Genomic DNA, 26500 nt, shown 5'->3' on the forward strand with positions numbered 1-26500 from the left:
TATGCACCAAAAACAGTCCTAATTTGTTTACATGAACATTTTCCAGCCTCTGCTTATCCTTCAGAAGTAAACTGGCTGATATATGTAAATGAACTCTGTTCTAAATGGCTGATGCGTTTGTAAGCAAAACGAAGCACACCATGTTCCAGAAGTAGTCTGGACTGAAATGTGGGCCAAATTCTTCAAGAAGTTCAGATTAAAATCCTCAGAGATGTCAGAAAAAATAAACTTTGCCACTCCTTTTGGGTCTGAATCCTTTTGAATGCTGTTATGATGCATTTGATTCTCGATAGCCAGAAACAGCACAATGTTTAATTGTTTTCAGCTCCAGCAACTCACCTATAGACTGTCTGCAGCAGCAACACTATATACTCCTGAACGCAACTATGTACAGTCGCAAAGTTTGAACACCCTGATCAAATGACGTATTGTCAGTTTTCTAAGGGAAAGTAACACATTCTGTGCAGAGAACACACTTAAATATGACATTTTTCTGTTTATTTACAGGGTTTAGTAAATTGGGCAAAAACATAAAATGTGCCATAAAAATGTAATGTTTTTTTTTTTCAATTTGTTAAAGCTATACTATGTATGTTTTGGGGATTTGGAGACCTCTCTGGTGGAAATGTGTAATTGCATGCAACGTGCGGAAGAGTGTTTTTATAACGTGGGTTCCGCTTTGGACCCCTTCCCCGAGAGGATGAATGTGATGATTACAAATGCGTTGAAAGAGTATTTAAAGAGACGTTTAAGGACTCGTCTTCTGAGGATGTACGTGTTAAGAATGTAAATGGATGTAAGAAGTATCTACTTTTGTTATTGTATGTTCAGTACAAAATTGATTTTGAGATCTAAATGTTGAACTGGACCTTCATTTTGAGCCTGTGTGAGTGACAGAAATACCTAAAGACATATGACGGTCTGAAAAACTCATCATCACAACCATGAGGAATTCAACACAGGCAGTTAGTTTAGTTTATAGTTTCCATATGAGCTGTATGGAACTGTACATCTTAAAACTTGTTTACATAGCACATCAAACTATCTTAGTTAAAAAAAAGTTTTGGACCATTTAAGATTGTAAGGCTGGAAAGGTGTTAGATCAGCAGCTATTATGTGTCTGAGATCTGGATCAAAAGCATGTGTGTAGTGTTTCTTTACACTGATGAGCTGTGGAGTCTCTGCAATGGCATGTGCTACCTAAGCCCATCACTTTTTTATAACGAGAAAACTGAAGCAATTTTAAGAGCCTCCAGCAATCACACTTACTCTGGTTCAGAGTGGTCTTTGGTGTACAAGCACAAACTTGCTTTTTAACCCATTTCTTTTTTTAGTTTTTACTTTCAGGCCGCTAGAGAGTACTGTATGGTTCTGTCTGAGCCCTTTGAGCCTTATACAGTCTGTCACATATGCAAGTGCATACAGAAGTGAAGGGGACCGATATTTCAGACGTAAAACTAGATGTAAAACACTTGCAGTCAGACTTACTGTATTGTCATTTATCTCATGACTTGCAGATAATTTTTAGAAAGAGAAAAGTTTGTGAATAAACTTTAAGTTGGGTTGGTGAAGCCAGCTAATAACACATCAAAGACTGAAACTGCTGACGAGTTTAATTAAGTAACCTAACTGGGTTTATATAGTAATACCAGGTATCTGCTATGATGTTGCGACAAGGTTGCTATGGTTTTCCAGCTTGTTTTTAGGGCGTTATTTGGTGGTTGTTAGATGGATGCTGAGCTGTTGCTAGGCTGTTGTTGTTGTATCCCAGGTGGTTGCTATGGTGTTGCTAGAATACTTGTATGACGGTGACATAAGAGGAGTGTCCAAAAACATTTGGCTACAGAGTGTACTGACTGTGGTGGAATAAGACGTAGAGGTATAAGCATTTTGTATTATATAAGTGCAAGTTGAATTAAAAAAGCACATGCAGCCTATTCGGGTATAGACTCTACCATCCTGCAGAGTTTTGTGGTTCTAATGCCAAAGCTGTAGGAGGAGCAGTGCGGCAAATTTCTGAGTATATAATAATAAGAAGAAGACGAAAACAAATGGTAAGTTGGCTTTTTCAAGCTAACATAGGTAAAAAATACAAACAATATTATTAACAGAAACTATGTAGTGTATTTATGATAAATATTCAATATATCAGTTTCTTGCCCTTTATAGGGGCACATTTTGTTCCATTGTCACTGAAATAAAATCAATTTTTTGTCTGGTCTGCATGTTACTATAAGTATTTGAGATAACTTTGATAATGCTAAATGTGACGAGGAATAAGGAAATTACTATAAATGAAAATGATAAGCGGGTCACTGATTCATTGTTGCATTTGATGCATATTTACCTATGTGAAAAAAATGGCTATATATATATATATATATATATATACACTGTTAAAAATGAGTGGTCAGCTCAACTCAAAATGATTTAGTAACTGATTACATGCTTTTTTTGGGGTTTTTTTGAGTTGTGACTTGAGGACACAAGAGTTCACACAACTCAAACTTCTTAGTTGAGTCAAAAGTTCTCTTCATTTTTTAGGTCTGCATCTCAGTCCAGTAAATAAAATGAACTTGTTTTTTATAGTCCACTATAGGTCTCCACTAGCCAGGACTCTTTCCATCACACAATCCTACTAGACATTTTCCGTCTTAGGTACACACTTGTTGGCTGTGATGGCTGTGGCGTCGCTGGGGCTTAAACTCACAACCTCCTGTTGGGGTGACTGCTTAGTCCACTGCACCTCTCAGGAACACATGAAGCGACTCAGATTTGGTGCATACATTGTCTATATGTATATATATATATATATATATATATATGTACATACTGACATAACTATAATGAAATGAAACAACAAGTGTCTCTGTTTAGCTTTGGAGAAGTCATTCTCAAAAATGTGTCATCAGTAATGTAGACTCTCTGCCTTTTGTCACAGTTTCCGAGACCCCCCACATAATTTCACGTAGGCAGCGCATGTCCCCCATAGACTAGCTTTTTTTGACCAGTATGATTTGCTCTCTTTTAGGTCCCTCTGCAGCCTGGACAGTCCTTCAAGTTCACCGTGCTGGAGACACTGGACCGTATTAAGGAGGAGTTCCAGTTCCTCCAGGCTCAGTACCACAGGTCAGCTGCAGCTTCTGAACCTGCTGTTTGGCTTTAGCACTAGAGCTGAAACATTTGCCGGAACACAGTGGGACCTGACTGTTCACGTCAGAAATGCAGGTTTCACGTTCAGGTTGCTTCTAGCTCGTCTCCCACCTTCAACAGATTTTGGCCTGCATTTACCCTGCTTTAGTTTTTTCTCAGTACTTTATTCTCACTGATTACTTTCAACGCCTCAAACAGTTTTGAATCTGGCACACTGGAGTTACTTAAGTCTAAGGTTTTCATCCAGACTAAAAACTTTGATGATGTCATTAGAAGGCATTGATAGATAAATATACATAGAAGTGGAACTTTTTAGATAATTGCTAAGTAGACTGTTCAGTTTTATTTTGTTTAATAATAATATCTGAAAGTGTTGTTATCATTGTTGCTAAAACATAATTTAAGTGGTATATTGTATTAATTCTTTGGGAGGTGGTGCTCAGTTTTGGGTCATCGTGAGTCAGAATTGTGTTGAGTACAGTTTACAGTCCACAGTCAGTTTTGTTGAGACTGAAGTTGGTGCTCGGGGGTCGGGCTGGACCCGGCCAGAGAGTGTTCTCGGGCTGTAATCCAGGTTTGGTCAAAAAAATGACAATTAAAACCTCTTAAGTGGCCAGGAGCCTCCGGCACATCCAAACGTTTATTACACGCTTCTGACCTAAGAATAACTCCAGTCTGCATTGTAGTCCATGTAGTTAGTGTATAATAAGCCTTAGGATGTAACAAGGCTGGGATTATAAGGGGTTAAAGCTCTATTTAAAGCTGGCCCTGCTAAATAAATCATGCTAATAAAGTGTTCTCAGACTAATCTGTTCTCAGCAATGTGCTTCATTGTTGCTGTAGTGAATCAGGTGTTTTAGGCTATTGTTGATTTTCCTTGTTTGTCAGAATTGGCTGGAGCTGAAATTAAATTTTATTTATCTGTTTTTATATACTGACGATTTTGATTGTTCTATCCTTTAAATTCACAGTCTGAAGCTGGAGTGTGAGAAGCTGGCCAGTGAGAAGACGGAGATGCAGAGACATTACATCATGGTGAGTGCTGGCCGAGCTTAGTCATATCTGACGTGGGCAATCTGCTCTATTAGGACTTTTAAAGCCTGTTAATGGGTCAAGTCAGAAGTCTCGCTGGGGACTTTGGCAGCGGGTTCACCTGAACAGAGACTGGTTTTCAGGCTTTAGCTAGAAATCTAGAGGTGTTACTGTCCTTTTGCTTTACCTTTAGTTTACGTTACATAATTCTGCTTTGTATTGTTATCCCTATTTTTTTTTCTCTTCTTTTTTCTTCTCTTTAGAAAACAGTTTACAGTTCAAAACGCTTAACAGACCATTCAAACTCCATTTTCTAGATCACTTCAGTGAGGTGTGATACTGCTTGTGTTCATTATGATAACTTTTATACTTTTTAAAATATTTCAGATATTTTAAGTAGATTTGTTTGTATGGTGGAAAATGTGACAATTGTGGAATGTGATGATGTCATAGTGTGCTTCAAGCTGATTGGTGGAGCTTCAAAGTGCGTGTACTGTACATAGCTCCCCTTTTCAGCCTTTTTATGGCTTTACAATCACGTTTTCTTTCTTTTATTTCTTTTCTTTCTTTCTTCCTTTCTTTCTCTCCATCTTTCTTTTCCTCTCATTCTTTTGTTTCTTTTTCTATCTTTCTTTTATTTCTTTTCTTTCTGTCCTTTTCTTTCTTTCTTTCTTTCTTTCTTTCTTTCTGTCTCTCCATCTTTCTTTTCCTCTCTTTCTTTTGTTTCTTTTCTTTCTGTCCTTTTTTTTCTTTTTCTTTCTTTCTTTCTTGTTATTTATTTTCTTTTTCTTATCTTAATGCAGTTAATACAGCTCAAACAGACTCTGTTTAAACACCATTTTATGTTTGATCATTTCAGTGAGATGTGCTATTTTCATAAGTTCTTTTCTTTTAAAAAAAGTTTTTTATTTATCACTCATTCCTTAGAAATATTGTTTTACGAACTTTTCTTGCGTCACAAGTGCTGTATTTCCTTCAGGAATGCAGATCTAGTTCTGTATAGTTATGTAACTTTGTATCTCCAAAAAACTTTACAGCAGAACAACTTTCTATGTAATTTAAATTAACATTAGTTGATTCTAAGTACCATTTCTTTGGGCCCATTCATCATTAGATTTTGGCACATTGTAATAGGCAGTTGGCATCTTTAAAAAAAAATCTAAAGAAGATGAAGATGCAAGGTTTCGTTTTGACAGCGATTATGTGTCGATCTGTAATTATACAGTTCACTGCATTTACATACTGTAATGACACATTTACGTCAAAAAACACACAAACAATAACCTGTAATCAAACTCAAATCATAATAAAATATCTCCTTTTCTATATACAAACACAAATGCAGTATCAATTGAACTGAATCTGCACTTCAGACAGAATTTCTCTGCTTGTTTGAGCTACGAGTGAGAAATAATTAAACAGAAAACGAGTCTTATTGAGGTGTATACGGCATGCAGGATCAAGGGGGTTAAAGCTGGCTTTGGTTCAGATGTGTGAGTACTAGCGACTGTAGTGTGTGCTCACTCAGTCTGATATGGAATGGGGTGGAGAGCAGAAGAGAGGAAAAAAAAAGAGAAAAAAGAGATTGAGGTGAGGGAGGGTGAGACGAATAAGAGGAGAGAGAGTAGGAATAAGAGAGAGAGGAGAGAAAGAGAATAGGAGTGAGTGAAGAAAAGAGAGAGAGAGTGGCGAGGAAGAGCGACGGAAAGAGGGAGGGAGGGAGAGAGGTCAGGGGGAGTGAGAGATGGAAAGAGAGTGAGAGTGTGTGAGAGGCGAAGGACGAGAGAGGGAAAAGACAGAGGGACAGACAGTGAGAGAGAGAGAGAGATGGATGGATAGAGTGAGGGGGAAAAAAGCGACAGAGCAAGATCGAGGGCGCAAGCACAGACACGTAAATAATGTGAAGCAACAACGACTGGGCGCTCTCGGAGAGCAGCTAGCCCAGCAGGCTATATTTAGCCAGTTAAACCTGTCATGTACACCAAGACTTGTTTCGACAGCCATCGCCTTTATTTTCATGCATTTATAATTCATCTCTCACCTCCCCCCCAATACCCCACTCCCCTCAACACACACATCTCCTTATGCCACAGACTGTGAACTGAATGTTCTTTCCCCCCTTTTAGTGGATGATTTATTTGGTGATGGGCATGAAATAGTTCTTCGACCTCATTTGCGATGGTGTATTAGACTGTGGGCTATATGAAGCTGTACAGCCATATTGATCCCTCAGAACTCACTACAGTCACATCAGTGGCTGTTATTCAACCGGCTAGTCTTATATGGACAAGATATGGCCATTACTTACTAAGTTTTGGACACTGGAAATGATCGGAAATGGCAAGAAAGGACACTTTTTTTTTTGGAAGGAGTAAACATACAGAACAATGTCAAAGTTTAGATTGTGAAAAGCTTAAATGGACATAAATTACAGTGTGGGTTCAGGCTACCGTATGTATAGCATTGTGTTCAGCCTCAACTATGTATTGCTGTGTATTCAGGCTACAGTATGTATCTCAGGGTGTGTTCAGGCTACAGTATGTATTTCAGGGTGTGTTCAGGCTACAGTATGTATTTCAGTGTGTGTTCAGGCTACAGTATGTATCTCAGGGTGTGTTCAGGCTACAGTATGTATTTCAGGGTGTGTTCAGGCTACAGTATGTATTTCAGTGTGTGTTCAGGCTACAGTATGTATTTCAGGGTGTGTTCAGCCTACAGTATGTATTTCAGGGTGTGTTCAGGCTACAGTATGTATTTCAGTGTGTGTTCAGGCTACAGTATGTATTTCAGTGTGTGTTCAGGCTACAGTATATACCGCTGTATATGTTCAGGCTCCAGTATGTATTGCTGTGTGTGAAGCTATACTGTGACTTCTCAACGGTCAAGCCTCTGAAATCACAAAGTCTCGCAAAGACTCACAAAGGCTTAAATAATTAAATAAATAAATATATATTATAACAATATTATAGGTGTGCAGAGCTTCCGAGCATGTTCATACTTTAATTCCATTTTGCTAGTGAACAGTCCTGCTACCAATAATGGGAGCGTAATGCAGTGGTCAGCAGAATGTTCTGTCAGATGTTTAGTTTTCAGATTTTTTTTTTTTTTATTATTTAAAAAAAAAAAACACAGTTTGTATGTGACTATTTTCTCCTTACAATGAAACAGGCTGTTTTTGCTACTGTGCCTTTTAGACTGAAATATGGAAATGAGCTCTGTTCTGATTGGCTGACCTGGATTGTGCTTCATTCAAAAAGCAGTCCAGACTGACACTCCTGTTAATGTTATGTGGACTGTTTTTGCAGTTTTCTTTTCATATATGGACTCAATGGACTGAACAGTATGCTTTGAAACTAAATCGGTCTCTTTTATTTCAAGAAAATGAGGAAAATTCATTTTTTCATGATAAGGGCTTTTTAACATAAGGTACATTGTGGCCATAGGTTATTAATGCTGTATACAAACAATGCATCGAGACACCACTGTATCGTATCTAATGGAATAATGAATGTTGTGAATCATTACACCCTCTTGTCTACAGAATTACTGTGTGTTTCATGAACGGAGATGCAGATGACTGTGTTGGCATGAAGGGAGGACTGTGTGTGTGTGTGTGTGTGTGTGATAGGTGCGGGGTCAGGCTGTTGCTTTTAGTGAAGGTGGTATGCGTGGTCATTGGACCACTCTTCTCTGTGTGCAGGCAGGGCCCCTGGGGCAGTCACGGATAGAGGGATAGATAGAAGAAGAGAGAGATAGAAAGAGATAGAGAGAGACAGAGGAGGAGTGGAGGGGGGATTAATGCACCGCTCGCCGCTCTAACTCCCCTCCCCAGCTCATCTGTCTGATTCACACTGACACACTCTGCTCTCTCCAGGAACATTACTGCCACAGATTGCCCTCACGCCTACAGAGAGTGAGAGAGAGAGAGACACAGAGAGAGAGAGAGAGACAGGGAGAGAGAGAGAGAGATGGGTTTTCAAAACAGAGCAGTAAAAAAGGAAAGGGAAAAAACAGATAGACAGAGTGAAAAGGGGAAAAGAGTGAGAGAGAGAGAGATAGAGAGGGATGAAATAATGAATGGGGGCTAAAACGAAGGAAGAGAGAGAGCAAATGGAAGGGCAAAGAGAATAAGAGTAATTTTAAAACTACTACTCTTCAGTAAACATTTGAGTAGTGTGCCACCGTGTATGTGTGTGGACGTCTGTTTAAGCTCAAGATTAAAACTGTCTGGCTTTGTGTGCTTTTCATACCCGATACTTTTCATCCATGAATTCATCAGTAGACTGGCTGCAGTTGAGTTCTATGATCATTTGGCCGTAACTGCTTGACTGCTGTTATTTACAGTTTACTGATGGTCGTATTCTGACAGAATTCTCCTGAGCACGTCGCATGTAAACCTCTCTGTGGATTCTGAGGCTTCTGCTTTGTCTTCTCCAGGTAGTGCTCAGAGAGGATTGGGCTGGACTGATTTTCTGCAGTTTGCATCATATTTTAATCACTCCGGTTTGTGTTTGGAGTCTATACAGATGTGTTTTGTATGATCAACAACACACCTGAGTTCTTTCAGCTCCCTTAGTGTTCTTACCTGAGTAGGAGCTGGTACAGTTACTCTGCCATTTTGGCTTGTTTATGTTAGCGAACTGCAGTTATCAACTGATATTCATGCTTGCTTTATTCAGATAAACTCGTTTGTGAACATGTTTTTTAAATGCAGCGGCTTTTACAGATGTCATCAAAGCTCAAAATCACACCAGAAATGACCTTTGTCCATACTTTAATTCTCCTCAAGGAAGCCCAGTGTTTACAGTTATGATCCAATACTTAGTTTGGCTAAAACAGTTCTTCATTAAATGAAATCAGGTGTGCCGCAGATGAATTAAATGCAGAAGTAGTAGTCTGCACTGTTAACCAATGTACTAAATATATATATATAAATTACAATGTGTTGTGAGTCAAATTGGCCAGCAGTAGTGAACTGGGGCTATTAGAGCTAGGCCTTCAGTTTGGGCCAAGGGTCAGCAACATGCAGCTCTTTTACTCTCCTGTTGCCGCTCCACAGCAGAATTAGATTTTTAGGTAAAAATAAAATAATCCTCCTTTGCAGTAAAATCTGCTGATCGTTCAAACGCTGCTTTAACAATAAATGGTCTTAAACGCTGGAATTACTGTATAACTGCTAATTCACCCTTTTTCACCCAAATTTTCCTGTTCCACCTTAAATGGTGCAACAGTTAGTTACATATTTAGCTGCATTCTGGCACCTCAGGCACCATTTAAGGAGGGACCGTAAAATTTGAGCAAGAAGCTGGCGAATGAGAAGCTGACTTCAGCTTCGTAAAAAGTCAAACGTTAAAAGACATTTTACAAGACAATGTTCTACTTTTGAGGAAAAGTTTCCTGCCAGAGATGTGAGAAAAGCAGCTATAACTGAGATAAAGCTTAAAGCAGAGCAAAGTAACATTAAGTCTAAGTTTTTGTTTATATTATATTTTTTAGCCAATGTTGATTCCACTGTCAGTTTACAATAAAATAGTAGTTAATCTAACATGTTACGCCTTCTGGCCAGCTCCTGAAGTCCTAACCAATGGGAGAGCTTGCCTGACTGTACCTGCATAGATACCACAAAGAAAAAAAACTTACCTTGACATGATCTTAGCCTTTTTGTTTCCAGCCAAAACCTAAGATTGAAAGAAGTGTTGCTATTGCAAATTCTGTTAAATAAAAATTACCTAAAAATGACAGAATTTTACAAAATTACAGTCTTGATTACCAATATGGCTTTAAATAAGGAGCCTTTCATTATAGAACTGTCAGTCTGCAGGACAGAACTGAAGCACTACATGCATGAACAACTGTAGGTAGTCTGTAGTTTGTATAGCAGTTATGTTACCTAGCTTAATAGCTAATCCAGCTTTAGTAAGTCTAAGTTATAGAAATGTTATCGGCAGTTTACTGACATTTTAGCTAGATTCACTAATGCTAATGCTGGTGTCATACACTGTATGCTACCCGACTGTTTCAAGTTGTTTTAGCCTTATTCTGCCCATCAAACTAAGGTTTTTCTATAAGGAAAGGCTTATTATTTGAATCCATATGAAACTTGGGGCAGCTGTGAGCATTGTAGTAATGACTATGTAGCAAAACTGACAGACAAGTCACACATAAGGTTGGAAAATGAAAGTTTTCATTTATTTACCGCATTTTTAAGGTTGGTTTTCAAGTGTGAGTCGAGTCGTTAGTCAGTCAACATGCAATTTAAGTGCGACTCAAGTCCCTTTCTCTGCCCAGAAATCATTAGGCATTCTCTGAAGGCAGCATTAAGCTTGTAAGTGTGCATTATAACGTCATTGCTAAATGCGACAGTAAAGTTGGAGGTGCCAAGGGTCGGCAACCCAAATGTTAAGAAGAGCCATTTTGTCCTTACAGCAAGAATCAAACCACTTTGGGAGCCACAACATTCTATGTCCATTGAACCATCTTGACTGTAAATATGTCTCAGTATGTGCTGATGTACTAGTATAGGCTAACCAATTTAATATAAACGAAAATGCAGCCTTACTCTGCTCTGCTTTAAGCTTTAGCTCAGCTATAGCCACTTTTCTCGCATCTCCGGCAGGAAACTTTTCCAAAAGTGGAATTGTTTCTTGTAAATTGTCTCTCAGCGTTAAATTTTTTTATGTGGCTGAAGTCATTCTCATTCGCCAGCTTCTTCTCAGATTTGAATTTTCCCGTTCCACCTTAAATGGTGCAGCAGTTCCATTCGGACGCCTGTTGAATTTGTCTCCAAATTATCGATATCGTTTGTCTTAAATATTTCTCTTTGTCTTTTCGTTAGCTACTAGCAAGGCGAGTTATCTGTGTTGCTGTGGTGACCAGCAGTCTGCGCGCCAACCCTCAGGGTTAAAGGGTGAATTAGCAGTTATACATTAATTCCACCGTTTAAGATCATTTATTGTTAAAACTGTGTTAGAACGATCAGCAGAGCTTTCTTTTACTTTATTTTAAGGAGGATTATTTTATTTTTTACCTAAAAATCTAATTCTGCCGTGGAGCCGTAACAGGGCAGTAGAAGAGCCGCATGTTGCCGACCCCTGGTCTAGCCTCTTTCAGACTGCATCGAGACAAGCAGCATGTATCGTTTCCACTGTATAGAATCTGATATCCCGGGGGGTTGAAATTGTTTTGAATGGATGTACACTGTTTATTGAATTAGTGCTATATATTAGTAATAGTTCTGAGCAGAATGGTATTGTATTGGTTAGGAGAGATAAATAATACAGAGAAATAGAAAAAAAGGGCAATGGTGGAGGAGGACCTATACTGTTTTTATTAGTGTTGGCTCACTGAAATGCCTGTACAAATCCGATTGAACAAATCAATGTGTCTGAATGAGCAGGGAAGATCAAAGCTGAGCCCTGTAGAGTGGTCACACACACACGAGACACACACACACACACGCGCACACACACAGCGAGTGATGAGTATCCAGCATCGCAGCAGGGTGTGTGCACAAGAGCCGGACAGCAAACAGCTGCTGAGTTGAACTGGGGGACACTCAACACACACGCTGCCCCTCATTAGACTGGGAAGACCCCATACACACACGCACACACGCACACACTCACTCACATACAAACACACGCGCATGCATGCACTGCGACGTCGGCAGGAGGACAGGCTTAGCCGAATCTCAGCCGTGCCGAATCCCGCTACATCCGCCACATGCCGTGTGCAATCTGCTCCAGACTCACAGCACACACACACACACACACACACACACACACACACACACGTACAGAGGAGAAAGAGAATGCAGCGACACGCTAGGGAGATTATATAACTGTGAGCAGGAGCGGGGGAGCAGCAGCATGTTAAATCATTACGAGCCCCTAAAAATTCTCAGTGCCACATACACTGATACACTGATACCCAGCACAAACGCCCAGTCACAGTCCAGCCCTGTCCATCTCTCTCAGTCAGAGCTTGAAATGTTTGTCCGAAGCTGATGGGACCCAACTGTCCAAAAACTGTCCAACAGTTTGTGAACTCCCTTTTTATTAGTAAACTGAGTTACTTAAGGGTGACCCACTGCTGACACGAGTGTTCACACATTGATCAACACAAGGGGACGCTCTAGAGAAGCCACGCACAAGGCTTAGTTCACCATGCTTAATGCCGACATCAGTTAGAGGCAATGCTAGAGTGGCTAATTGGGAGAGCTGGGGGTATTCCTGGTGGGCCGGTAGTGTTTTGGGTCAGTTACTGTGAGCTATTTTGTAAACTCATGCAGATAAGCACAGGAATGCTCAGATAAATTATAACTGTTACATCCAAGTGTATATCAGCAGTAGTTTAGGTTAAACCAGCAGCCCCCACCTCGACTGGTGCAGCCCTGGTTTGCTGATTGTCTTGTACAGTGGGCAGAGATTGGATGAAACTGACTTAGTTTCTTTTTCTTATTTTCCATTTCAAGCAAGTGTGCAGTGACTAGCATTAGTTTGTAGCATATTGACTGTTATGATTACGGCACATATAAGATAAAAGCTTTCGCCAGTTTTCATTTTATCACATGCTGGCCGCCTTGATCATGTCAGTGTAGCATATAAATAATAAATAAGAGAAAGAAATTAAAATTTAAACGAACTAATCAACAAGGGTCAATCATCTACATCAACCAATCACAGTTTCCATTTGCTCCATTGTTAATTATCACACAGCAACTGCAATAACAACAAGAATTACACCAGTAATAATGGAAACAACAACAACCAAGAAAAAAAACACAAAGAAATACATACACATGGCCGTTTTGTGACATCATGCTGCCATTATCCTGGAAAAAACCTTAGCTCCACCCCACCTCCCTCAGACTGAGACCAAAGCCCATGCGACACCAGTGCGCCACTCTATACGGGAATAAATACAGACAACAAAACACACACAAACCAGTGGCATCCAGGCAAAGTAAGACCCAAAATGTTGTACTTGCATATTAGAAAATTTCCACTTATATCTCTGCATAATTAGGGAACAAACGTGGCAGTTATTACGGACATCGCTCTGGAATGTGCATCTTCCGTATGACTAAAGTAACAATATTAAACCACACGCTACATACTGTTAGTTACTCATTCAGTTGGTATGAAATGAGAGAGAGAGAGAGAGAGAGAGAGGCCTAGTATTTCTTTACCGTGACGCTATGTATGTGGCGGTTGGGCTGGGCTAGTCCACATCATGAAACTCATGGTCTGAAAACAAGCTCCAGTCCAGCCATGGTTGAAGGAGTAAGCCCCGCCCCCAACCACTGGGCCGTGGAGCGGTGGAACCGCGTTCTCTGGAGTGATGGAGCTCCATCCAGTACCTTTAGGATGCACTGGAGTTATCCAGGACTAATTGTCTAGCATCTGTACCAGACCTCACTAATGCTCTTGTGGCTGAATGCAATCAAATCATTACAGCAGTGCTTACAACAAATGCATTCTTTCCTGGTAACCAACCTTTTTTGTTTGCTTCGTAGTCAAGAAATGGAAAAAAAGAGATGTTAAGTATGTTTTTTTTCTTTCCACAAAACACGACTGTACACATAACAGTAACTTTTCATTCTTATAGTAATAAAATATTTCTTCTGTTTACAAACACAAATGTGGTACAGGTTACATTTCGATTCCTCCCTTTAAAAGGAAATTTGCTGCTGAGACTCGTTGTTGGTTGGAATCTCTTGGCTTAAACAGTTAACTGTCTGTCTAAATATCTGCATGTTTATCTGTTATTTTCCACCTCTGCAGAAAGACCACAGGTAGACTCGCACTTTTTAAACGATTTATATAAACATAGCAATCAACTGTTCATGTTTTGCCATCAATAGAGCACAGTATGAGTAATTATGATGAAATTGGTGTTTATCATTCAAAGACGTGTGCTGACGCCTACACTAAACCAACTAACAATGACAATTAATTTAAGTGATTGTTAATTCAGCAACATATTACTGCATTCAGAAGTGTAAATAGGTGTCAGGGTTGTTTACTGTGCTGCTGTCTCTATTGTTGCATTTGATTTACTTTGCTGTCTTCTCTTCTGTTATGAGTACCAAACGGTAATCTAAATATCTAACTCATTCAGACCTGTAGGACCAGGCAAACGTTTAGGTGCACATAACTGAATGTATGCATGTGATGTGTACATTATTAAAACTAACTTATATTTACATGTTTTACTTAAAAACCACAAAGGTTTTAAATAACACAACAATGGTAAATGACTGATGTACGCTGATCATGCATAACATTGTGACCACCTCCTTGTTTCTACACTCATTGTCCATTTTATCAGCTCCACTTACTATATAGGAGCACTTTGTAGTTCTACAGTTACAGACTGTAGTCCATCTGTTTCTCTGCATACTTTGTTAGCCCCCTTTTACTTCAGTGGTCAGGACCCCCATGGACCCTCACAGAGCAGGTGCTATTTGGGAGGTGGATCATTCTCAGCACTGCAGTGACACTGATGTGGTGGTGGTGTGTTTGTGTGTGTTGTGCTGGTCTGAGTGGATCAGACACAGCAGTGCTGCTGGAGGTTTTAAACACCTCAGTGTCACTGCTGGACTGAGAATAGTCCACCAACCAAAAATATCCAGCCAACAGCGTCCTGAGGGCAGCGTCCTGTGGGCAGCGTCCTCTGACCACTGATGAAGGACTTGAGGATGACCAGCACAAACTGTGCAGCAGCAGATGAGCTGTCGTCTCTGACTTTACATGTACAAGGTGGACTGACAAAGTAGGAGTGTCTAATTGAGTGGACAAAGAGTGGACACAGTGTTTAAAACCTCCAGCAGCACTGCTGTGTCTGATCCACTCGTACCAGCACAACTCACACTAACACACCACCACCACGTCAGTGTTACTGAGGTGCTGAGAAAGATCCACCACCCAAATAGTACCTGCTCTGTGAGGGTCCATGGTGGTCCTGACCACTGAAGAACAGGGTAAAAGGGGGCTAACAAAGTATGCAGAGAAACAGATGGACTACAGTCTGTAACTGTAGAACTACAAAGTGCACCTATACAGGAAGTGGAGCTGATAAAATGGTCAATGAGCGTAGAAACAAGGAGGTGTTCATAATGTTATGCCTGATCAGTGTTTATACAAAATGATCTCATTATCTGTTATTTAATGACAGAAGGAATTGGGCCATGTTGACAAACTGGGGCTTGTTATTCAGCTCAATATCTGCATCTCTTTCATTCAAAGAAATGAGAAACAGAAAGAAACCACTGTCTTCTCCCTGCATGCCTTCCTTGATATGTGCCAGAGATGTTCACAAATCAGTTCATGCGAGTTCATTCGAATCTCTGGTATGTGAGTCTTTGGTCTATTTCTAGTTTTGTGTCTTTCCTTTAAACACCACATTTACCGTGTGAGGTAAACCTTACTTACACACAGAAGGTTGGAAACTAAAGGTTTTATTTGTTTACTGCATTAAGCTCAGCGGTTGTAATTCAGTCAGTTTTGTTCAGGTTTTTTTTTTCCTCTGGCTGAAATTTTGCAAGTCGTAGCGCTGCTTTATTTTTTACCGGCTCATCTAATCTACAGATACTCAAAAGTGACATGGAAAAACAGCAGACTAATGATTGGTTGGAGAGAATCGTCACTATCACCCTAAACACATATGCTAACGTTAGCTACCAGGTTAGTGTAGCCTCTTGCGTCACCTTTGAGCAACCAGAATCGTCACGTCGTCTGAACTCTGATGAAGTATTTCTCAAACTCTGCTGTTTTTTTTCTGCAGTCTTAACAGCTTAAGTCTGGGGTTACGGGTCAGTTAAGCACATGTGCTAGATGAAATACAAGTCATGTCAACATGTGACTCAAGTCTCTGACTCGAATCCCCATCTCTGGTATGTGCAGCAAACAAATTTCTGACTCTGTTTTGGCACGTGTATGTGTTCTATCGTCTCTTTATGAGCTCTGAATTGAGCTCTGAACACTCACCAATTATATTATTGTGGCAGGTTTTCACCGGTTTATTAATGCAGTAAACACTCTAGGCTGAGTGACTTCACCCTCTTCATGCTGTGGGAAAACCACAGCCTTATGTGGCTAATTGCTTTACAATATCACAAGACATAGATGAAACATTAGCAGTGGCTGATATACAGGTTCATCTGGTTTACCAGTCGACATTCTTCTCTATTAGTTTTGTCGTTTTTTCATACCTTTATGCCATAAATAAGGGCAGATAATGCAACACACAGTGCACAACACACTATAGTTAGCACATTTAGCTGAATGGCTGAGTCAGGGATGTTTCAGTAATTCCTCATCTCTCTCTGTGTTGACATTCTAAAGTAATGTTGGTGTTTTTTTTGTCAAAGGATGAACATGAGAGAGTACTATGGGAGGAACAGTCACTCTCTTGAGGTTAGCCTGTAGCCTAGCATAAATTCAAGCCCACATGCTGCAGCAGATGCAACAGATGACGCTGCGGTCTCGGCACATGGTCCTCGCAACCAGCTAAAAATCTGTGGCTTAACAGCGGCTACTGATAGCATGAAAGACAGTAATATTTACCAGATTGACGGTTGTAGATTTAACGTATGAGAGAAATGATAATAAATTTAGTTTTGGGTCATTTTTGCCAAGTCAGAGAAGCTACTGCATGTATACAAATAGGTTTAGGGTTAGAAAGATATACTGACATGAGTTTATCTGTGTGTTGTTCTGATATGTTTTTATATAGTTACAATCTCATATAGTGAGTATTATGGGAGGAATCTCTGGTCTTTTTTGTCATACAAAATTCAGCTTTACAAATAGTCCTTGTTAAAAGTAAAGGGACATTCTAGAATAAACATATGTGTGTGGACATATTAGGGCTGCACCAAATGACTAATTGAAAGCTGAATAATCTATCGATTATTCAAAAGAATAATCGATTATTCGGATTATGAATCACTATCGAATAACTCTTATATAGCCATCAGCTTTTAAATTTAGCTTGAGATTGTTTTGTGCGTTTACAAACTAACAATGAAGACATAAAGATGAATAACTTCAAAAATTCACTGTTTTAATGACCTTTCCTGCTAATACAAAAGCTAAATAAATAGGAGAATTTCGAAGTAGAAGATCTTATAGCTCATAACGTAAGGTAAGATGGCTTTGAACATTAACATTAGCTAACTAGCTAGCACAGCTATCTTATCAAGATGAATCTTCTTCGTCCAGTGAGTCGACATGTTTCCTCTTCAGATGCTCCAGCATGGAGTATGTGCTCCCATAGCCAGCTGAGGTCAGCTTTACAAATAGTACAACCGACAACCTTTTTTCCTGAGTTTAGCGTGAAATGCTCCCACACTTTTGAGGATTTTGTTCCCAAGGCTACCATTGCGCTTTTGTCAACTCTTCAGTAAGCGGTCATGTCAAAACATTCCTAGTTAGCGGGGGAAATATGTGATGATGTCACCAACTAATTGACTGCTGCATTTGTTGCCAACTAGTCATCGATTTTAGTCGACTAACTCAAATAATTGTTGCAACTAGTGTGTGTGTGTATGTATACATATATATATATATATATATATATATATATATACTGTGTATATATATATATATCTACTGTCAGAACAAAAACTTGTATCTCCAAATTGATAATTTTACAGGAGAAGGGAAAAACACACTTTACTTTTAATGTAAGTGAATGGAACCAGACGTCTTTCCAAGAGATTGTTGGCCATATATTTTGGTCCAATCATCGTGAAAATTACACACAATGTAAAGGACAACAGGTATTTTCAAATTATATCACATATATATATATATACATACTCTTTTAATGTAAGTGAATGGAACCATGTGTGTGTGTGTGTGTGTGTGTGTATATATATATGTATAGATACACACGCACCACGATCTGAAACCATCAGAGTTGTTATCCCAGTTATTGTTGCCAAATATACATCATAGATATCTGCCCAGTCAGTTTGTAATTTTTACCCATATTGGTCTTTTGGTTCAATTCAATCAGTTACTGCTCTGTTCCAGAACAGGAGAGGAGAGCCAAACTACAGACCTTGAATGCACCTAACTTTTAATTGAGTCAATATTTCACTGAAGTAACAGTATTTTCGCTTGAGTTTGGGTTCAGGCTACTGTACTCACCTCTGCCGAGTGGCTGCAGCACTGCAGACTTTAGTATTTCCCTTTTCTAACGCATCCAATCAGCTAATTATGAAGCTGAATGAAGTATGAAGTACGCCGGCTCGGGAAGCGCTGGTGTAAATTTAAAGTGCTGATTTGATTTAGAAGTGAGGGATGTTCTGTAAGCTTTGCGTTGCTGTGGGAGTCCTGACTGATGGGCCTGGCTGTGTTCAAGGCTCCTGAACAGGGCCCAGCCATTAGAAAGTGTGTTTAAGACGTTGTGCTCTATTACCCATAGCGCACCTGGGGCCGTGTTGCTCAGCACTTTCACTGTATTAGCAGCATTCAATCTTGCTGCATGTGATGTGTGTGTTAAAGGGCCCATATTCTACATTTCCTTGCATTTTTTCCTCTTTACATCCTCTTATATTGACCACCAAAAACAGTCATTCATTTTTACGAGACATATTTCCAGCCTCTCCTTAGCCTTTCGAATTAGTCCCGCTGTTTTTATTACTGTGCCTTTAAGATTGATATATGTAAATGACCTCTGTACTGATAGGCTGGCCTGTATTGTGCCTCGTTCATGAATAAACTATCAAGTTTGGACTGAGATCTTCAGTAATATCAGAAAAAGTAAAGTTCAGTCACTCATCTGGGATGTGGGGATCCTTTAAAAGGCTACAGTGAAACATTTTCTTTCCAGCAGTCAGGAACAGCACGCTACTTCAGCGACTTCTTTTTCTTTCTTAAAATAAAAAGAGAATAATGTAGTATGTGAACATTGTTCAAGTTTCAAAACATAGCGTTCACTTCCCAGTCCATACATGAAAACTAAGCCACAAAAACAGAATTGTTTTGTCATGAAAATCAACACATTTACATATATCTGCTTTTTGAATGAGGCACAATGCAGGGCAGCCAATCAGAAGAGAGCTCATTTACATATATATCAGTCTTAAAGGCACAGTAACAGAAACAGCCTGTTTGATTCTAATGCTGTGTTTTGCTTTGCACTCATTCTGCACTTCTTAGATGTACGCGGCTAATGGCGATAGCCACGCAAACGTTGACATGGTGACCACAGTGTCGTCAAAAATGGATGATATTAGAGGAGAGCATCATAAGTGTAGATTGTTTATTTAAAGTGGAAAAAGTCAAGAGGACACTGTGCTCTTTTATTTTTGGTATATAATAATATTTTTGGTAAATAAATCTGTGTTTATCTGAAATTCAGCTAAACGTTTGGCGTCCATGGCTCCCAGAAAGTCAGCATCCGGTTTATTTCACTGCTGTGGTCGATGGCAAAATCCAAAAATTGAACTCTTGATCATTCCGCTTACCGCTGCCGCTTGCAAAAATGAATTATGACTGTTTTAGGTTCATACAACTCTACTGCTACAGACTGTCTATGGGAACAACACTCTATACCACGGTGAGAATGGGTGGGACTAAACTGCTGCAGGCTGGATGGGAAGTCCTATGTAAACGTGTTCATGGTTGTGACATCACAACCATGATGAATTCAAAATTAGATGTTTTTGCAGGTTAGTTTGCTTATATCAGGGATCGGCAACATGTGGCTCCTGAACCACATGCAGCTCTTTTACTGCCCCCTTGCGGCTCCATAGCAGAATTAGACTTTAAGGTAAAAATAATAAAGATCCTCTGTTGGAGTTAAACAATGTTTTGCAGTAAAATACTCTAACACACAGTTCTAACAGAGTTTTAACAGTAAATGGTCTTAAACATTGGAATTAATGTATAACTGATAATTCATGAACCTTTAACAGACTGCTGGCAGCAATGCAGACAACAATCTTGCCAAGCTAGTAGCTAACAAAATAGCAAAGAGAAAGATTTAAGACGAACATCGATAATTTACAGACGAATGGACAGACTCATATGCATTTATATGACTTCCTGCTAGCTTCCTGATAAGTTTAATCTGCAGTGAGAAACTGTCAAGCATCAAAATGTTAAACGTTGAGGGACATTTTACAAAAAACTGTTCTACTTTTGCGGAAAAGTTTCCTGCCGGAGATGCGAGAAAAGCTGCTATAGCTGCACTAAAGCTTAAAGTAGAGCAAAGTAAGTCTGTGTTTTTGTTTACATTGTATTTTTTAGCCTGTACTAGTACATTGGCATATACTGAGACATATTTACAGGGTGTAGTATCAGCGAATAATTGTCCAAAAAACATTTTATTTTTAAGCGGCCCTAATCAGTTAGGTGACAGTGACAGTATACCAAAATGCCTGTTATTTATTCATTTTACTGCCTTCGTAACCTTACAGAAATAAGTTATGTTTATTTATAGTGCTAATCCAGGTGGATTTAGTCCCAATTTCTGTTTTATAAATGCATACATGTCAGCATCAGCATCGCTAGATAGCTACATGAAAGATATCAGATATCGGCATCAACCCAGAATTCCCAAATTGGTGCATCCCTACTTCAGATGCTTTTGTTCCAATAAAAACAGCAAAATGTAGTTTTTCCCTGATAGAGGTCCTTAAATACAAGATGAAAAAGGATGAAAAAATGGTGTGGAAAGAATCATCTGAGTTGTCGGTCTTGACTGTCTGTACATTACTGCGATTTCAAAATGGCTCCATTGTGGGGCTTTAAAAAATGACGCTGAATTATTTTATTTAAAATTTCTAATTTATTTTATTTGCAGTTGTTTGCCGAAGTGTTTTTGCACACCTTTTTTCTGTTGTCAATCCAGATAACGCAGCGTTGATCTCTCTCCTGCTGCAGAAAGGTCGCAGAGGTAGAAATTTCCAGAGAGAGAGAGAGAGAGAGAGAGGCAGGGGGTTTAAGACAGAGATCATGTGAGAGAAATGGAGTTTATATAATGATAGAGGAGAAAGAGAGATGGAGAGAAAAGAAGAGGGATCAGAGGACCTGAGCAGGAGCGATGATAAGGAGAGAGAGTGAGAGAGAGAGAGAGAGAGAGAAATGATCAAGTGAATGAAAAGGAAGAAAAAGAGCATTGTTGTATTGAATCACACACAGAGCGACTGGAGAGATGGAGTGAGTGAGTGTGGGTGTGTGGAGAGCGAAAGAGAGAGAGAGAGAAAGGGAGAGAGGAAAATGGAAAGAGAGAGAGAGAAAGCAGTTGAGTCAGATTTCATCTCCATCACTCACACTGCGCTGCTCGTCTGCATGCTGAGACCGAGTGTGTCACAAAGACTGATTCTCATCATCACACACGCACACACACACACACACACACACACACACACACACACACACACACCTACACACACACACACAGTTTCTTATTCCGCCTCGTTGTGTTTTTTTTATGAAGGCTATTATAATACATCACCTTCACACGCGCCAAAACACTCTCACCCTCACACACACACACATATACTCTCATACACTCTCTCACTCAGTTCAGTTCATTTCAGTTCAGCTCAGTTTAGTTTAGTTCAGTTCAGTTCTGTTCAGTTTAATTCAGTTCAGTTCAATTCGGTTCAATTCAGTTCAGTTCAGTTCAATTCAGTTAATTTAATTTCACCTCAGTTCAGTTCAGTTCATTTCATTTCGGTTCAGTTCAGTTCAGCTCAGTTTAATTCAGTTCAGTTTAATTCAATTAAATTCAATTCTTTGTAATTCAGTTCAATTAAATTCAAATAAATTTAGTTCAGAGCAGTTTAGTTCAAACAGTGCTTTGCTGACATCAATGCTTAATAAAAGATTGAGACAACTTTCAAATAAGTAAAAATCACAGATTTTAAAAATTGGATGATTTGCCTCATTGGATATCCCTCAGGTTGTGACATGCCATGCTCTCTCTCTCTCTCTCTCTCTCTCTCTCTCTCTCTCACTCTGTCTCTCTAGTTCTTTTCTCAGACTGTCCCCCTCTTTGATCTCCTGTGCTGGGCTCTCAGAGTGTTGGGCTTTTGTTTACCTGTATTCTGTTTATTTTGGGGTGTAAGTACACACAGGCTCAGAGCGCCAAACGTATTTTGGCAAATTTCTTTGTGGGACAAGCAGAATTATCAGTATGGGAGTCGTTTAGGCATCTGGAGTACTGGACACAGACGTTATAGAGCTGTTTGTTTAAGAGCGGAGTCTGTTTTCTCCTCACTCTCTTTCAGTCCCTTCGATATGTAGACCATTTATTTAATATGGTGCTCTGATACAGGGTGTTTAAAGCTTCCTTGCTTTTTTTCTGTGTATGTCTGTCTCTCACTCTACCTCTGTTTCTCTCTCTCCTGCTCTCTCTCTGTCTCTCTTCTCTCACTCTCTCTCCATCCTTCTCCCTCGCTCCCTCTTTCTGTCTGTCTGTTTCTCTCTCACTCTGTCTCCATTTTGCTTCCTCTCTCTCTGTCTGTCTCCTCTCTCTCTTTGTCCCTCAATCTCACTCTCCCTCCTTCTTTTTTCTCTCACTTCATCTATCTTTTTTGTTTTTTTTGTCTCTACCACTTTCTCTGTAATGCATCTCTCTTTATATCTATCTATCTGTCTCTCTCACTCTCACTCTCTCCCACTATAGCTCTGTTTCTCTTTCTCTCTTTCACTCTCTCTCTCTCTCTCTGTCTTACTCTGTCTATCTGTGTCTTTCTCACACTGTTTCTCGTTTTCTGTCTGTCTGTCTCTTTCACTCTTTGTGTGTCTTCGTCTCTCTGCTTATAGAAAGTCATTTGTCCTTGTCAGGCTAGAGAGGTTTTAATTTGATTGATGATTTATTCATTCATATTTAATTAATTGTGCTATTGATTGAAGACCCTCTCTCTCTCTCTCTCTCTCTCTCTCTCTCTCTCTCTCTCCCTCTCTCCCTCTCCTCAGTACTATGAGATGTCCTACGGACTCAACATTGAGATGCACAAACAGGTAAGGCAATGTGTGTGTGTGTGTGTGTGTGTGTGTGTTTGTGTGTGTGTGTGTGTGTGTGTGGACACTAGAGGGCACAGCTGAAACTTCTTCCATCTCATTCTGCAGATATTCTGGGGTGGGGGGATGGGGGGCTGATTACAAGTCAGAGGACACAGCTAGCAGGCATTGTGTGTCAGAGACATCGCGGTAGTGAGGATGAGAACTGCCTAAGTTATTTTTACATTTTATACCGAACACCTGCATTTACAGGAATGGTTTGTCAAAAAAATCAAATGTTCACAATCTCCCTCTAACCCCAGATGGAGTCAGTCAGCCAGGACATGTATGGTCTCCAAATTTTGCTTCTGTAGTTTAGCACTAGAGCTACAAGCCTAACTTTACTAACAAACACTAGACGTCAGTATTCACCCAAATATTTTCTGTAAATACATCCCCAAAACTATCAACCCACTCAAGCCACATCGAAGTCTTCACTAAGTTTGTGAAGACTGGTCAATGTGGTGTAGGACGGTGTTTCTCAGCTCTGGTCCTGGAGGCCCACTGCCCTGCACTTTGTAGTGTTCTCCCTGCTCCTGACACATCTGATCCATCTGATCAACTCATTAACAGCCCAAGATTGAGTTAAAGTGGATGCGTTACAGCTGGAATAGCTCTAAAATGTGCTGGGCAGTGGGCCTCCTGGACCAAGCTTGAGAAACACTGGACACAGTAAGGCCCAGACCCATTTCTTATTTTTACCCCTTGTTTTCGAGTGTCACCTTGTCTTGTTAACTGAGTTAAAAGGGGTAGTGGTTGAAATCTTCCCCTACAAAATTGGACCCTCAAATAAAAAAATAAACATTACTTCATTAACAGGCTACTAGCGGTGCTCTGTAGGCGACCCTGCCAGTCTGCAGTGATAGCAGAGGAGGGTAAAGTTCAGCAACCTCACTGCTGGGCTTTAGTTACATTTAGGGCATCATATGCTTTCAAAGAGAGGAGATGTGATAATTATTTATTATCGCCACTCTAATACTTCGGTGATGTGAAACTGAAGTCAGCTGTTCACCGGCTTCTTGTTCAAATTTTCCTGTTCCACCTTAAATTGAGCAGCAGTTACGTTCTGGCAGTTCAGGCGTCAGCACTGTTGGACTATTTAAGGTGGAACGGGAAATTTAGCTAGCTAGCTACCGAGACATCAGCATACTACTGGCAAATTTTTTATGTTTGTTATGAAGAATAGGACCATAGTACATCAAAACGACATTAGGATAATACAATGGTTATTGCAGTTTAAATGGAAAATACTCTAATATTATTCTTTAAAATATTCTTTAAAAATATTCTTTGGTTGTTCATGCAGCCATCTTGCCGGTTTTTCTTGTTTTCTCATAACACTGTGTTTGGAGTGTACCTCTAAAAAACCTCCATTTGGAGGGTCATGTAGCCCTAACAGTTTGCCCTACCCCTCTATCTCAACAAAGATCGGGACACCCTACCACTAAGCATGAACGCGCAAAATAGAGGGATAAGGGCTAAGTGATAGGGGCAAGGGGTGAAATGGGATAGGGCCTTAGACTTACCGTGAGACATTTCTTCACTTTTAAAATTCAAGAATAAAAATTATTTGTCAAAAAAAAACCAAACCAATCGCAAACATAAACTGTAGCATCTATACGCCTGCATGATGTGTGTGCACACAGTGGGAAGTCAGAATTGATCTGCTTCCTGACAGCTCACTGTAGCAGGTACTGGCTAATTAACCCCAAGCCTCACTTTCACAGAACTAGTCATAGATGTTGATTGAAATCTGTGGCATTACCACGGTCTACTACTACGCTAGGTAGCTGCTATGCTAGGAATGACCACAGTTTAGTCCACGTTTGAACAGCTACAGCATGTTGGATGGTCAGTGACATTTATAAATCAAATCAAATTAATCAGATCAATTAAACAACGATTTTATTGTCATGGAGTGACATATGCAAAAAACTATTTTTTTCTTTTTCATATTTTTTATTTGTGAGCAGTCATAAATCTAACTCCGCACCCCCACAACCCCCCCACCCCACAAACGTTCTTACCCGTCTCCTTCATTTCCTCCTTCTTTCCAGCTCATTGGCAGCAGTGGATGTGTGTGTGTGTGTGTGTGTGGTGCTTTGTTGGATTCTCCACTTGACTGATGACTTACTCAAGGTGACTCAAGGCTTTTCTAATGAATTACACACTTGCAGCTGACTGGCCTGTTGGTGATGATCAGGGATCAGAGCTGTTGGGTGTTTTTTGCTATACCACTGTACATGTCAGTAAATGACCTTGTTTATGACTTGTCTGTTATGTAAGAGTGAGTATCTGCAGCAACTGTATTTTGTATTATGTACAGTGTTTGATATGATTGGTATCTGTTGCACTGTGGCAGGAGAAGCTGTATTCTGTCCTACTAGAATATGTACTTCTAAATAAGAGGAATGACTAAAGCTGGTCTGAGTTGAGTTAGTTTGTGTCCGGTTGATTTAATTTGAGTTAAATTTAGTTGAGCTGAGTTAAATTGAGCTGAGTTGGATTGGGTTAAGATGAGTCTAGCAGATCTGTTTTGAATTGAGTTGAGTTGAACTGAGCTGAGGTGAGCTGAGTTGAGTTGAGCTGAGTTGGATTGAGTTGAGATGAGTCTAGCAGAGCTGTTTTGAATTGAGTTGAGTTGAACTGAGCTGAGTTGAGTTGAATTGAGCTGAGTTGGATTGGGTTGAGTCTAGCAGAGCTGTGTTGAATTGAGTTGAGTTGGACTGAGTTGAATTGAGCTGAGTTGGGTTGACTTGAGTCTAGCAGAGCTTTTTTGAATTGAATTTAACTGAGTTGATTTGAACTGAGTGCGTTTGGGTTGAACTGAGCTTAGCTGAGTTTTATTTGAGTTGAGCTGCGCTGAATCGAACTGAGCTGAGCTGAATTGAGTTGAAGTGACTTCAGCTGAGTTATGTTGAACTGAGCTGAGTTGATTTGATTTGAGTTGGATTGAGCTGGTACATTGGGTTGAGTTGAGCTAAACCAAGCCGAGTTGAGTTTAGTCTAATTGAATTGAACTGAACTGAGCTGATCGGAGTTATACTGAGTTGATGGGTTACGATGGGTTGAGTTGACTGGAACTAAATTGAGTTGAACTGAGCTAAGTTGAACTGAGTTAAGATAGTTGGAGCTGAGCTGAGCTGAGCTGAACTGAACTGAATTAAGTCAGATAAAGGAGGAGACATCACTGGTTGACATATGTATGGGAAAGCTCGTAATGCTTAACATGATATCTGTTTGTTGACAAAGTCCCACCCTCCAATAACAAGAGCCAGTGAGCTTGT

The 26500-nt window shown here is 39.8% G+C and overlaps 1 protein-coding gene across 3 annotated transcripts in view; it reads left to right on the forward strand.

The window, feature by feature from the left end:
• Positions 1-26500, forward strand: part of tle2b (TLE family member 2, transcriptional corepressor b) — a 102265-nt gene that overhangs the window by 19929 nt on the left and 55836 nt on the right. For all 3 annotated transcript variants that reach the window (XM_036586263.1, XM_036586264.1, XM_036586265.1), the window contains exons 2-4: positions 3032-3129; positions 4125-4188; positions 23130-23174. In XM_036586263.1, coding sequence (XP_036442156.1) covers positions 3032-3129; positions 4125-4188; positions 23130-23174 — 207 coding nt within the window. The remainder of the gene's footprint in view (positions 1-3031; positions 3130-4124; positions 4189-23129; positions 23175-26500) is intronic.

The sequence above is a fragment of the Colossoma macropomum genome, unplaced genomic scaffold, assembly GCF_904425465.1.
Source record: "Colossoma macropomum unplaced genomic scaffold, Colossoma_macropomum, whole genome shotgun sequence".
NCBI lineage: Eukaryota > Metazoa > Chordata > Actinopteri > Characiformes > Serrasalmidae > Colossoma > Colossoma macropomum.